Source organism: Crotalus tigris, unplaced genomic scaffold (assembly GCF_016545835.1).
Source record: "Crotalus tigris isolate CLP2741 ecotype Arizona unplaced genomic scaffold, ASM1654583v1 scf7180000023618.1514416, whole genome shotgun sequence".
Lineage (NCBI taxonomy): Eukaryota > Metazoa > Chordata > Lepidosauria > Squamata > Viperidae > Crotalus > Crotalus tigris.
In genome coordinates this window covers 859,299-872,382 of record NW_024100082.1, presented here as the reverse complement: position 1 = coordinate 872,382, position 13,084 = coordinate 859,299, and the positions used below count along the sequence as shown (strand labels likewise).

At 38.0% G+C, this 13,084-nt stretch overlaps 1 protein-coding gene across 1 annotated transcript in view; it reads right to left on the bottom strand.

Annotated features, from left to right (window-relative positions):
* The window catches only part of CR1 (complement C3b/C4b receptor 1 (Knops blood group)), a 94,336-nt gene that overhangs the window by 47,274 nt on the left and 33,978 nt on the right, over nt 1-13,084 (bottom strand). Inside the window, exons 7-12 of the mRNA XM_039320053.1 lie at nt 11,502-11,693; nt 7,784-7,880; nt 4,690-4,775; nt 2,884-3,081; nt 1,626-1,805; nt 1,407-1,514 (exon numbers count right to left, since the gene is read on the bottom strand). Coding sequence (XP_039175987.1) covers nt 1,407-1,514; nt 1,626-1,805; nt 2,884-3,081; nt 4,690-4,775; nt 7,784-7,880; nt 11,502-11,693 — 861 coding nt within the window. The remainder of the gene's footprint in view (nt 1-1,406; nt 1,515-1,625; nt 1,806-2,883; nt 3,082-4,689; nt 4,776-7,783; nt 7,881-11,501; nt 11,694-13,084) is intronic.

Genomic DNA, 13,084 nt, shown 5'->3' with positions numbered 1-13,084 from the left:
TCAATGTCTATCAACGTATCACTGTCATAAATAGTCTCAACCCAGTGGAGTACTCAAAGATTTCAGAAGAGCAAGCCCAGCAATGGAGATCAGAGAAAACTAGCATGATCAAACCTATAAATACAGGTTCTAAATTAGTGGACTGTGTGTAGGCAGGATTCTCAACTAATATTACTATAGTTCTTCCCCTCGGATCAGGACTGAGTGAAACAAATCTTTTAGGAGCCTTTAGCCTTTTACTTTATGAGGTCCATAATGTTAATGCCTATGTAGGTGAATCCTGAAGGCTCCAGCAGTTGACCAGTATTCATACACACTTGAGAAATTTCCCAGGAAATTTCTGAGGCATGGCAGAAGCTTTGAAAATAGCTGAAGATGAAGGAATTGGAATTTGCAGCTGCAAGAGCTTACTCTTGTGTGGTTCACAAATGGATGAGTGATTGCAAAAAACTTGTTTAATAATCACTTTGCAACATTTTCAAGAATTTACAGTATGTTGCCCCAGCAAACAGAAAGTACCTTCCGTCTAAGGGGAAGATTTGCTTCTGCAACAATGGCACTTGCAAAGCAGCTCCTTCAAGGTTTTTAGATCAAGACTAAAAAGCTCAGAGAAGAGCAATTGTCATAAATTCGTTCATGCATAACAAACAGAAATCAATAAAAAAATATAATGAAAATGATGAAATATAAAAATGGATAAAATATAAAAGATTCCAGATCAATGACTACCTCAGAAAATAGACACAATGTTAGTCTGGTTTTGACAGACCAGTGAGCGCTTTATCCAGTCTTCCATAAACTATATGAAGGAGAGGATTCTTGCCAAAGAATCTATAAACTCTAGAAGATTTCCTACATTATGCAGGGACTTAAGATTTGCAGAACCACCTTTCTCCACAAATTTCTGTTCTGGTCCATCAATAAAATAATGTCTGAAGAATCCAGGAAGTATATTGTGATGCCTGCCCTTTGAAACCACACCCTAACGTGACTCTGCTGCTCTTTAAAATCTAAACCACTAACATCTCTTTCATAAATTGTGCAATTCAGTTACAACCATGGTGACAGTAAAGTGACAGTAACACTGCAGGATAATTTGTTTACACTCAGTGCTCTACGGGGGTCCATATTTGTTCCATGGGCAAAAGGGAGATTTACAGCTCATGTCATACTTCTTTCAAAAGGCAACAAAATACCACATGATACATTGTTAAATGAAATGAAACATATTCCTCAAGTAAGCACAACCCCATGGTTGTAAGCCACTCTGTAGATTATCTGCACAAGAAAAGGATGGAAAGCAGTTAGAAAACACAGATGTGGCTACAGAGTCTTTCCTCCAAGACCAAATCATCTGAATCCTGAAAAAGGGCTGTGATTAGCACTCCAATTATGTGATGACTCACCTTCAGTGCCATCTTCTCTTGGAGAAACAGTGTCAGGCCTAGGGGGAAATTGGGGTGTAGGAGGAACAGTAGGTGTAGGGGATTTGGTTGGTTTGGAAGTGGTAGAGACTACACAAAAAGAAAGGGAAAATGTTTATGTAGTTTTCTCCAGATCCAGGATGCTCAACTTTAAAATTTTCAATACTGAGGTTCAACAAAGATTTAAGAAAAATTACTTACGTATACGACATGTTGGAACAGATTTCCACTGACTATCAGCACCACACTCAATTGTAGAAGACCCTACCAAAGTGTGGCCAGGATTGCATTCAATCTGTATTTTATTCTCATACGTATATGTAGCTTGAAACACACTTGCCACTCTCCCATTTTCGACTCTTGGTCTGTGACACTCAACCTCTGGAAAAGAAATCAGTGTTTACTTTGCCCTGAATGACCAACTGGCTTTGTGAGAAGCAAATGAGAAAGTATGCATGTTATTGTTAGTCAAATGCTGTGAGTTATATATTTCAGTCACAGAATGAGAAACAGATACATAATGGTGACATGTATGCATGTAGTGGCATCACCATGTGATGTAATTATGGTGTGCTGCTGGCACTAGGAATCTTAAGCCTGGAAATCATTATCTGCTTACCTTCCGCCAAAAAGAATAACTATCTAATATGGCTGCATCTTGTTTGCAGGAGTTGTATGAAACAAAATTAAATGGATACACACACGATTACCTGCTGATTTAATAATTAACTGAGCCACATATATAACTATTATTATAAATATGCAACATTGACAGTTAGTGAGATATAGTATTTTAGATTAGGATGAAGGAGTTCACCTAAGGTTTCTATGATTAAGAGAAACGGTTCTCTTGGAATTGGGAATAATCTCATTAGATTTTAAGATACTATCCAATGTTTTACCTTGTATTACTCCATGGATGGTGTGGGGCATGATAGAGACGCTTTAGGTTGAAGAAGATACCACCCCCTTCTGCTTGAATCCTTGGTTTTTAGTCTATTCCTCAATTTTTGTAATTTTAAATGTTCTTATGTATTTATATATGTATTTATATTTCTATTTTTATTGTATTGTAAGCCACTCAGAGTCACTTTGGATAGTGAGATGGGCAGCATACAAATTTAATAAATAAATCAGAAGGAAATGAAAACGAAACTTTTTTTATTATGCTCCTAACACAATGGAGCACAATAAGTCCAATTCAGCTATAGGGCATTATTACCAAATCTGAACACAAGTAATAGAAGAAATTATCTGAATTATGTTTGCATTTCTTTCAATACTAACTTGTACGAACCAGTTTCACTCAGGTAGTTTCCACTTAGTAATCCACAGAACCCAATGCTTAGAAGACAAGATTACCAGATTTTAGCAAGAGTATAATGTATATAACTAATGGAACTAACAAAAAAGCAATTTGGCATATTGAAGGTAAGGAAAATAACATAAATTCCATTACTTTTGCATTCAGGTGGAGACAGATCCCACTTTCCATCTACACCATTTTCTTCAACTATACATGTAATAGCAGATTTTCCAATAAGGGAGTAATCAGGATCACATCGATAGAGTACTGTTGAGCCAGCATCATATGTATCTAAAGGATTGGGATCATATCTTCCATTGGCAATTATAGGAGGACGAACACAAGGAATACCTGGAGAAAAAAATCAACACTGATTTAACTAGGTTAGAATTGCAAATCTTTTGGATAAAATTACCTCATGGTATAAATGTTTAGCTGCTTGAATTAATTACTTGACCCCATCAGGTAAATGCAAACATTCTTTCTACTGTCAACCAGAACATCAAAGTCACTTTGCCAAGGACAATATTCCTATCTAATAAATATCTGCTGTCCAGATCCTGGGTAGGATTTCTTCATAATGTTCTTATTATCAAAGTGGTCTTCCTCATTAGGATCTCTTCCATATGCAAGTTTAAACTAGAAAAAGTACATTCTTCCTATGGAAGTAACATGGAAGTCACCCATCTCTTGACAGAATATATACTCAGAAGTATATACTTCATCAAGAAAAGCGTTGCATGGTAGGTGAGGCTCACAACAGAAGAGCCATTGCCTGTTTACATTATGCTAATGTGACTTGACCTAAAGGTTTGAGATTTAAAGAGGCAGATTCAATGCAAGGTTGTGATTTCAAAAAGGATTCATTCATAAATTATAATGGGAAAGCATTTAAATGCTTGCAGATGCTTATTTTTTGGCAGAATGCAATGCTAATAGCAGGAACAATAGTTTCTTTAGTGGACGGACATTAATCATACTAAGGTTAAACTGGTTATTTCCAAAGATTCCTGATTCCACTGCAATATTTTTTTCCAATATTTTCTCCTACTACAAAGATAGTAAAAATTAGGAAAAGGCAGCATATGGTGGCTTCCTGTATCCATTTTTCCCCTATGTGTAAATCAGAATCACATTAGCTCTTTTCCAGTCTTCTGGTAAGTTCCCCTCTGCTCCAGGAGCTATGAAAGATTATGTTCAGTGGTTCTAAGATAATAATAATAATAAAGTTGGAAGGGATCTTGCAGGTCATCTAGTCCAACCCCCTGCTCAGGCAGGAAATCCTATACCATTTCAGACAAATGGTTGTCCAATCTCTTCTTAAAAACTTCCAGTGTTGGAGCATTCACTACTTCTGGGGGCAGGTTGTCTGCCAGCTTTTTCAGAATCCTGAATTTAATCTATTTGGTCAAATGTCTGTGGAAATTCTCAGTCATCCAGGTCATAATTGTTTCAAAGGTGCTTTTTCAAAAGGCATCTGGACTCCCCCCTAAGGAAGAACAAAATATTACACTTCTCATCCAAGAAGTGATAAAACTGATGAAGCTTCTTAGATGAGAAGCAAAACATTTTGTTCTTCCTCCTCAGGAAAAAAACAATCCAGTTGCCTTTTGAAAAAGCACTTTTGAGACAATCCATCTGATCCTTTGAATTTGAGCTCATCTAGAGTGGATATGTATATCCAGGTCATGGTTAGCCCAAAGGTGCTTTTTCAAAAAGCAACTGGACTGGCTTTGTTTCTGATTGAAGATGTTTCACTTCTCATTCAAAAAGCTTGGGTGAGGTGAAGTTTCAAAACTGAAGAAGCTTCTTGCATGAGAAGCAAAATGCCTTCAAGCAAAAACAAAGAAAGTCCAGTTGCCTTTTGAAAAAGCACCTTTGGGATATTCAACTAAAGGCTAGGCAGAGTGAATCTTTGCTATTAAGCTAAATGTAAAAGCTTAAAATAAAATATCTTACGTTCACAAAATGGAAGCTCTCTATTCCAGTCAACTTTGCCTGATTTCAAAGTACACCGTCGAGTGTTACCACCTATAATTCTGAACCTAAAGGGAAGAAAAGTCTTATGTCTCAGCAATTGATTTTTTTAGTTGCAATTTCTAAAATAAGCCACAACAGGTTGAGTTCACACAACATGCTCACTCAAACCAAACAAATTATATTATGATGTACTAAAATATAGGACTCCAACCATTATAATACTCTGGTACTTATTTTCCTAGTAAGTATCTTTAGAAGTATATCCTGATAACTTGATAGGTGCTGTATACAATAAGTGTTCACCTTCAAACCAGTATCAAAGCTTTATACCTCCACTACCCTGGCTGGTCTAAATCTCGCTCTCCTCTCCCCACATTCCCAAACAGATACAAGAAAGTTACTGAGATTTAGGAAATCACATATAAAGAAATTCTTAGGACACCAGCACAGTAGAAACTTGCTCTATCTATTTCAGTCCCAAACTACAAATCTTGGCCCTTTTCGTCTCACCTTATAAAGCCAGCGGTTTGTAGCTGCTCTTTTCTTGGTTTTAAACTAATTTATTACATCAATCTAGCCAGAAATGTAGGTTAAGATAAACAGGACTTCCTACAAGTTGGAATTAAACTTAATATCCATTTGTAAGGCAATTTGCAATGCTGACAAAACAGGCAGATAAAGACAGCATCAGAGTTTCTTCCAGTATATTCTGTCATGCTGACTCAGGAATTCTGGGAGTTGAAGTCCACACGTCATAAAAGAGCCAAGGTTTGCCTACCCCTGACCTAGGGTAATTAATAAACATCGACATATTGGCAGAATTTTACAGGTAATTTTTGAGTTACAAATGTAATGGAGCCTGCCCATTCCATTTGTAACTTGAAAATTTGTGGGAGTGAATCTTGTACCTCGAACAAAAAAACTCCCTGTTCACACACGGCTGGTTAAGTGCACACAAGGTATCTCAGGGTGGGGAAGGCCATGGAAGACCTAGTGATGGAACAGGCCCCCAAGGCCTTCCTGACCCACTAATATACCTCATGTTTCCCCCTCCCTCCCTCCCTGCCGTGCTGGACTCACTTACCTTGCAAAAATCCTTTCTGTTGTAGTTTCTTTCCCTTTGAGGGAGAGGAGAGTCACCTTGGAAATGCTTTTCACATAGACAATGGAAGCTCTTGGGTGCTGTAATATTGTGTGAGTTCAAAAAAGATCATGGCCCCCAGAAGCTTCCATTCTGGGGGGGGGGGAGTGTTTGCTTCATTTGCTTGCCTATGGGGCAAAGTGTGGAATCAGAGCGGCTGGGAGTAGGAACCAACGCCTGGATGCGTTTCTCGGTCACATGCACTGGCCTTAGTTTGAGGGGAGGACCGAAGCCTTCAACTAAGTGGGGAGGCATCGCAGAGTGAGTCATCTTGCACCTGCACCCAAGCTGCTGGCGAAGGTGGCAGTCACCTGAGTGGTCACGATCTTGCCTCCCCAGCCAGCCATGCAGTCCACCCCATGCAGTCCTTGCCTGACTAGCCAGTAGCCGAAATCTTGACCACTCTTTTCCATGTTGTCCTCCCAACTCAAGCTCTGCTCCTTAAGAAAGAAACTGGAGGCGCAGAGCAGGATTGCTCTCAAGAAGATATGGATGCGCTGCTGGTTTTATCCTGGTCTGTGCCTCCAATTTCTTCCTTTCAGACGGAGCAGAGAAACTCAAGCTGCTGCCACTCAAACAGTTTTTATCTGAACGAAGACCTTGCGGAGATGGGGAGCTCCTTCTGTGTGTGAATGCAACACTTGAAAACTCAGCAAATTTGTTTCGTTTTGAACCTCCCCATTTGCTCAGAGAGAAAATCCAGTTACCTTTCTGATAAAAAGTTTATGAGAGCCTATCAAGCATTTGAAAACGAAGCGATTTGCTTTGTTTTGAACTGCCCCATTTGCTCACAGATGGAGAATCCAGTTTCCCCAAAGTCTCCTTTCTGATAAAAGGTTTATGAGCGGCAGTGGCTTGGGTTTCTCAGCTCCATCTGAGTGGAGGAAAGCAGAGACACAGCAGCGGGATTGCTCTTAATAAGGCCGGCGCACGCAAGCAAGCAGCACACCCAGGTCTTATTTTTTGAGAGCAATCCTGCTGCGCACGGAGCTGAGAAACCCAAGCTGCTGCTGCCACTTGAGTGAGGAGGAAGAGGAGGAGAAGAGCGGTGAGAATTTGTGCCAGCTGGCCAGCTAGGCAAGTAGATTCGGCAGGGTGGGTGGCTGGCTGGAGAGGAGGATCATGGCCACTCAGGTGGTTGCCACTGCTGCCGGCTTGGATGTAGGTGCCAGGGACCTGGCCCCACAATGCCTCCCCACTTAGTTGAAGGCTTCATTCCTGCCCTCAAACTAAGGCTGGCGCACACAAGCAACCACTCAGCTGGGCCACAGACGATTCCACGCTTTGCCCCATTGTTGTGGAAACGAAGCAAACCCTCCCCAGAGAATAGAAACTTCCGGGGCCATGATCTCTTTTTCAGAGAATGGGTGTTTGAACTCGCGTGATATTATGGCACCCAGGAGCTTCCATTGTCAGCATTTGCAAGCTTTTCTCCTCTCCCTCAAAGGAAAGAACCCGCGGCAAAGAGGAGTCAGATTTTGCAAGGTGAGTCGGGCGTGGCAGGAAGGAAGGGGGGAATAGGGTGAAAGTTGCAGAGCCTCTGCAGTCATTTGTAAGGCCGAACAACTGCCATGGTGCTGCGATATTTGTAATTTTGGGACTTGCTCATAAATACTAAGGGGCGCTGATCACATAACTTCAAACGAGTGTTAAGTGAACGCTCATGACTCTGGGATTACCTGTACTGACTTATATATTAATGATGCCTTTAAATAATTTCTGCAGATTTCTGCAAATCTGTTTTAAGTCATTTTGAAAGATGTGTATCTTACAAAGTAACTATATATTATAATTATCTAGTGGAATATAATTATAATATAAAGTTCACAATAATATATAGTTAACAATTCAGATTTTTATTATCACTATTTTTTGTCCATTATCTCCAAATATATTTTTACAAATTGCTTCAACAAATAATCTCTAACTTACCCATCATTACAAGCAAGGGTTATTTCTTCACCAAGCCGGAGGTCATCTGAATCTATTATTCTGCCATTTTCTATATGTGGAACAGGACATCGCCTTCCTAAAAGATTGGAACTGATGTTAACATGTCCCCTTGCGAATCTTAAAACAAAATAAACACAAGTCTAGAAATTGTATTATTCTAGCTTTACACTTCTCCAAAGTATATTATAGTTGTATTCCTCAAAGTTGTTTTGCAGTGGAGAGCTGCTTTGTAAACTATCCACAGCTTCTGTATATATCTGTTCACTTCCATGGCTGTTCATGCACTTACATATGAAAATAGCCAAAAGTAGTTTATGAAGCAGCTGCATGAATTGGAAAAAAGCTGGATGCTTTATACTAAGTCAAAATCTTTCAAAACATTCTCTGTGTATATTAAAATCTCTTGAAATTATAATTATATCATAACAATAAAAATGACTGTTATTAACATGATTATAATTACATATGTATAATATAGAATGATAGTAAAATAAATTATATGCTTAAAAAGAAAACAAGCTAAACAAACTAAAAACCTTAAAACAGATAATAAAACACTGGAACTACGCAAATTTCAAAATTTCAAACATTACTTTTCAATTGTTAAACCATAAACTGAACCAAGGCAGCCCAGAATGGAATTCTTCAAACTTAACTCTGTTTTGACACAAAGCAAATTCAAAGGTCAGGTGTTGAAAAAATGTCATTAAGTCAATTGTTTTCGAATATATTAACATCCCTCCATGTGTACATAATTGACTTTTTTGCAGAAGACAAAACAGAACATGCAAACTAATCTTTGTAGATGGAAAAATTCCTAATTTGGAGGATATATTTCAACAGATCATTAAATAGTTTTCATTCTTAACTTCTTCCAAGACACTCTTCATCACAGTAATAATATTTAAACAATAAGAAATTATTATTGGTGTATTTGCATCACGTATAGCAGGAAGACTGTTTTTCAAAATTATTATGTCTACATCATAAAATGAATGGTATCAATATTTTTACATTTGTTCATCAGCACAATAACACATCTCTTCTCAAAGTTATTTTGCCTACTGAAGTTTTTAAATCATATAAAGCATATTCAACGCTAACATTCTTTAAACCTGAAATATGACTGGACAATAGAGTCTAATTCTCTATTTCGAACTTCTTGAAAGTGTATTTTTATATATTTTTTTAAAAATCCTGATGCTAATAAATTGTGGGTTTACTCAATGCCTCTGGAGTTTCCAAAGTCTGTATGGCATCAGAGCCAAACAATGAACACATCAAAAGCTTTAATTCTATGTGTTATATTCCTTCTACAGAATGTCAGAAGAGGTCATGGTTTCTAAAATAAAAGTGTGACCAAGTATTTTAAGCAAAATACTCCAACAAGTTAATTTCTAATGATAATGAAAATAAAATTTTAACTTTTGCCCAGTAAGGCCCAAATACTTCTGATTAATATTAAAGGCTTAATTACTAGCATATTGTATTTTCCGGCGTATAAGAAGACTTTCTAAAGCATGCAAATCGGCTCCGAAGTCGGGGGTCGTCTTATACGCCAAGTCGTCTTATACGCCAGAAAATACGGTAGTTTCCGGCGTATAAGACAACTTTCTAGGCATGCAAATCGGCGCCGAAGTCGGGGGTCGTCTTATACGCTGAGTCATCCTATACGCCGGAAAATACTGTATTTTGAATCAGGAATTCAAAATGCTAAATAGTAAGTTGAGCCAACAATGGTTAGTAGACAAAATAACTTTCATTTAATACCAGATTGTTATTAATAAGCTAGTCCTTTAAAATCATAACAATTAAAATCACCATAATTGTATAAAAGCTTAACTTTAAGAAATCCTGGTTATTTGTTCCTTCCATGAATATTTCACTATTAATTTATCTGTTTAAAATATTTGTGGAAGCAACTATCTTGGTGCAATATTAATGTTCCTCAGAAACAGAGATATCTTCAACCACATCTTAATATCCCCTCTCATCTGGGAAATTTAAATTGCAAAACTCCTATCTATTAGACAGGATATTTTCCTTAGACTAATAATCTCCAGGTATTTCATAGATTCTGGAGTACTGGTATTATTGTTATTGTTAATTGCGAAGTTGTGTCCAACCCATCGTGACCCCATGGACAAGGTTCCTCCCGGCCTTCCTGCCTCTACCATCTTCTGGAGTCCATTTAAGCTCACGCCTACTGCTTCAGTGACTCCATCCAGCCACCTCATTCTCTGTTGTCCCCTTCTTCTATTGCCCTCAATCTTTCCCAGCATTAAGCTCCACTGAGTCCTTCCTTCTCATTAGGTGGCCAAAGTACCTGAGTTTTAACTTCAGGATCTGGCCTTCTAAAGAGCAGTCAGGGTTGATCTCCTCTAGGACTGACCGGTTTGATTGCCTTGCAGTCCAGGGGACTGGTATAAATGAAGCTTAATTTTTATGTCTATCTCTCAGGACCTTTTTATCAATAAATACAATATTAAATTTATTTTAATTTATTGAATCTACACCCTAAAGATCTCTGTCCCCTCCTCTCCTTAATTGTTTATCTTGAAACAGGATAGCAAACAATTATCTCTTTTGTTAGACATAATGGGGGAATAAAAATTAATCTTCTGCATTATTGTCCAAAGATAGGACAACCATTTATTCAGGATGGTACAAGGATTCCTAATTTGGTTCTTGGACTAGAAAATCTCCAAGGTTGCTTCCAGCCCTATGATTCTATTATTGTAATATTGATATGTTTTTTGGTTAAAGTTTAGTTAAACTTTCCTTCAGAGTAGTTTGCTAACATGTGGAAATGTCTGACCTTGGTCATCTTTGCCAGCTTGCTTGCCTGAGGTCTGGGACAACTCACTGTGGTCAATTCACCAGTCAACTTGCCACAGGACAAGAGTTACAGTAATATTAAAGAAATGGTGAAATAGAATCATTAAAGAAAGGGTGCAAGAGGAGGAACAAAATAAAATGCGACTGACAAAAATAAAAATTTAAAATAATTAAACTAAACTGAATTGTCCCTCAGGAAGTTCTCCTGTGGTAAGTTGGCCACAGCAAGTTGTCTCATTCTGTTACCTGCGTTCCCTCCACTGGGCTTATAATCCCAGCCAGGTGCAGGGGGAGGCACCATGGAAAGGTTCCAAAGACTGGCAGGGCTGTCTGTGCCTGCTGTGCCCCACTACTGACCAGGTCCTTCTTTCACACACCACCTAGAGCTTTCTTTTGCACATTGACCAAGACCCCTTATGCAAAAAAAAAAAAAAAAAAAAAGGCTGGAGCTTGCTTCTTGAAAAATTTTTTTCAATTCTGTTTGTGGAACTTTTTCTGGCTTTATCTTTTTGACTGCCATTTTAACTTTATCCTCTATTACAAATTTACTCAGATAATTTTTTAATGTTTTTCTTCTGTACTGTAGGTTCATTTTGCTAAGCAATTTTTAATTTCTTTAAAAAACACATTTTTATTTGCATTATTAAAACTTTACATTATTCTTTTTGCTTGGTATAAATATCCTTTGCTAAATTCTCATGATGGAATAGTCAGAAGAATTTTCAGTTACTGTTTTATTCAAAGTAAGTTATAGGCTGGAAGTCTCAAATGTACAACTTTAAATCTGATAATTTTGAAGAACTATATATATTTCATTCAACATTTCATAGCAGCCTTTGTTTTGACAAAAGATACTCACCTTGACAAAGTGCAGGAAGATCTGACCACTTATTAGTATCAAGACATCTTATAGTAGGAATTGTTCCAGGTAGATAATCATAACCTGGAATGCACTGTAACCGCAGAGTAGTGTCAACTGCATAGCTTTCTGCTAGGTCTCCTCCTCCTTTTAGTGAAGAATGGGGAGGTAGAACTGGAGCTGGACATTGAGCTGTAGTTAAGTAAAAATTAGGAAGTTCTGAAGTAGAGAATAGAAATAAAGGTCTATTATACTACTGAAGCCCAACCATTCAGTTTTAAGTCACTGGGAGCTTATGCCAAAGAATCTTCAGCCCAGAAATGTAGGATTAAGGTTAGGAGCGCAAAAGCAGAAAATTAGGTAAGAGTAGCAAGAGAACCATAATCCAGCAAAGGTTTCTTGAAATATGACAAGAGCCAGAAGATAACAAAAATGGCAGGCCCACTGCTTATTTAGGATGCAGAAATTTTAACAGATGACCAAGAAAAAGCAGAGAAACTTGACTTCTATTTTACCTCTGAAATGGTCACTTGAATGGTACAGAAAGGAAACAAATGCAATAGGTACAAGTCAATAAGGGTGTAGTAAAGGCATTATAGTAGGCAATAAAGAGAGCTATTTGCAGGGATCTTAAAGACAATACTGTGACCCAAAGGCCAACACAGCTTTACCCCCCCCCCCCAAAAAAAAACAAATGTGAGAGAAATCTTGTCTCCTCCTCTGGCAAGGTAACCATTTCACTGACCTAGAGGAATATGACTGATATAAGGAACCTGGAATTTCCCAAGTTTTGAAAAGGTCTCAGTGTCCCAGAGAATATCTTCAATGACAAGCTATTAGTGTAATTTAGAAGACATTCTAATAAAGCAGGGTTGGCTAACCACACCAGAGAATCAACATTAATGGATATCTATCAAGATGGAAAGCAGTAACTAAGAAAGTTTCAGATATAGGTTTTAGACCAGGGGTGTCAAACTGCCGGCCCACGGGCCGGATGCATCACATGGAAGCCGCGCCCACCCCATTGCTGGCAATGGCAAAACTGGCCCGATACATTGCACGTCACATGACATGCCTGTTTTAGATCCAGTATAACTTAACATTTTCATTAATGAACTAAATAGCTATCAAATGTGTGAGTGACACAAAACTGGAAGTTCTTAACAACACATAGGATAAAAGTATTTGATTGCAATCTAGCACCAAAGACAGGGTTGAAAGGAAAAATACATCCTTTAACAGGAAAAAAATGTGAAGTATTACATTTAGAGAGAAAAAAAATGTAAGACAAACATACAAGATGGTGGAGTCATGGCTTAAAATGCTACATCTGAGGATTTAGGTGTGGCCACTGACAAGAAGCTGACCACAAGTCAGGAGTATGAAACAGTTATTAGAATGGATACAAATTTGAATTGCATTAGAAGCACACATTAAAAACACATAAAATCATTGTTCCCCTCTACTTGGCACTTGCAAGACTACACCTGGAGTACTGTATCTGATTCTGAATACTACATTATCAGAAGGAGATTGATGGGTTAGAACTTCTTCAGAGTGCAGTAACAAAGATGATTATGAAA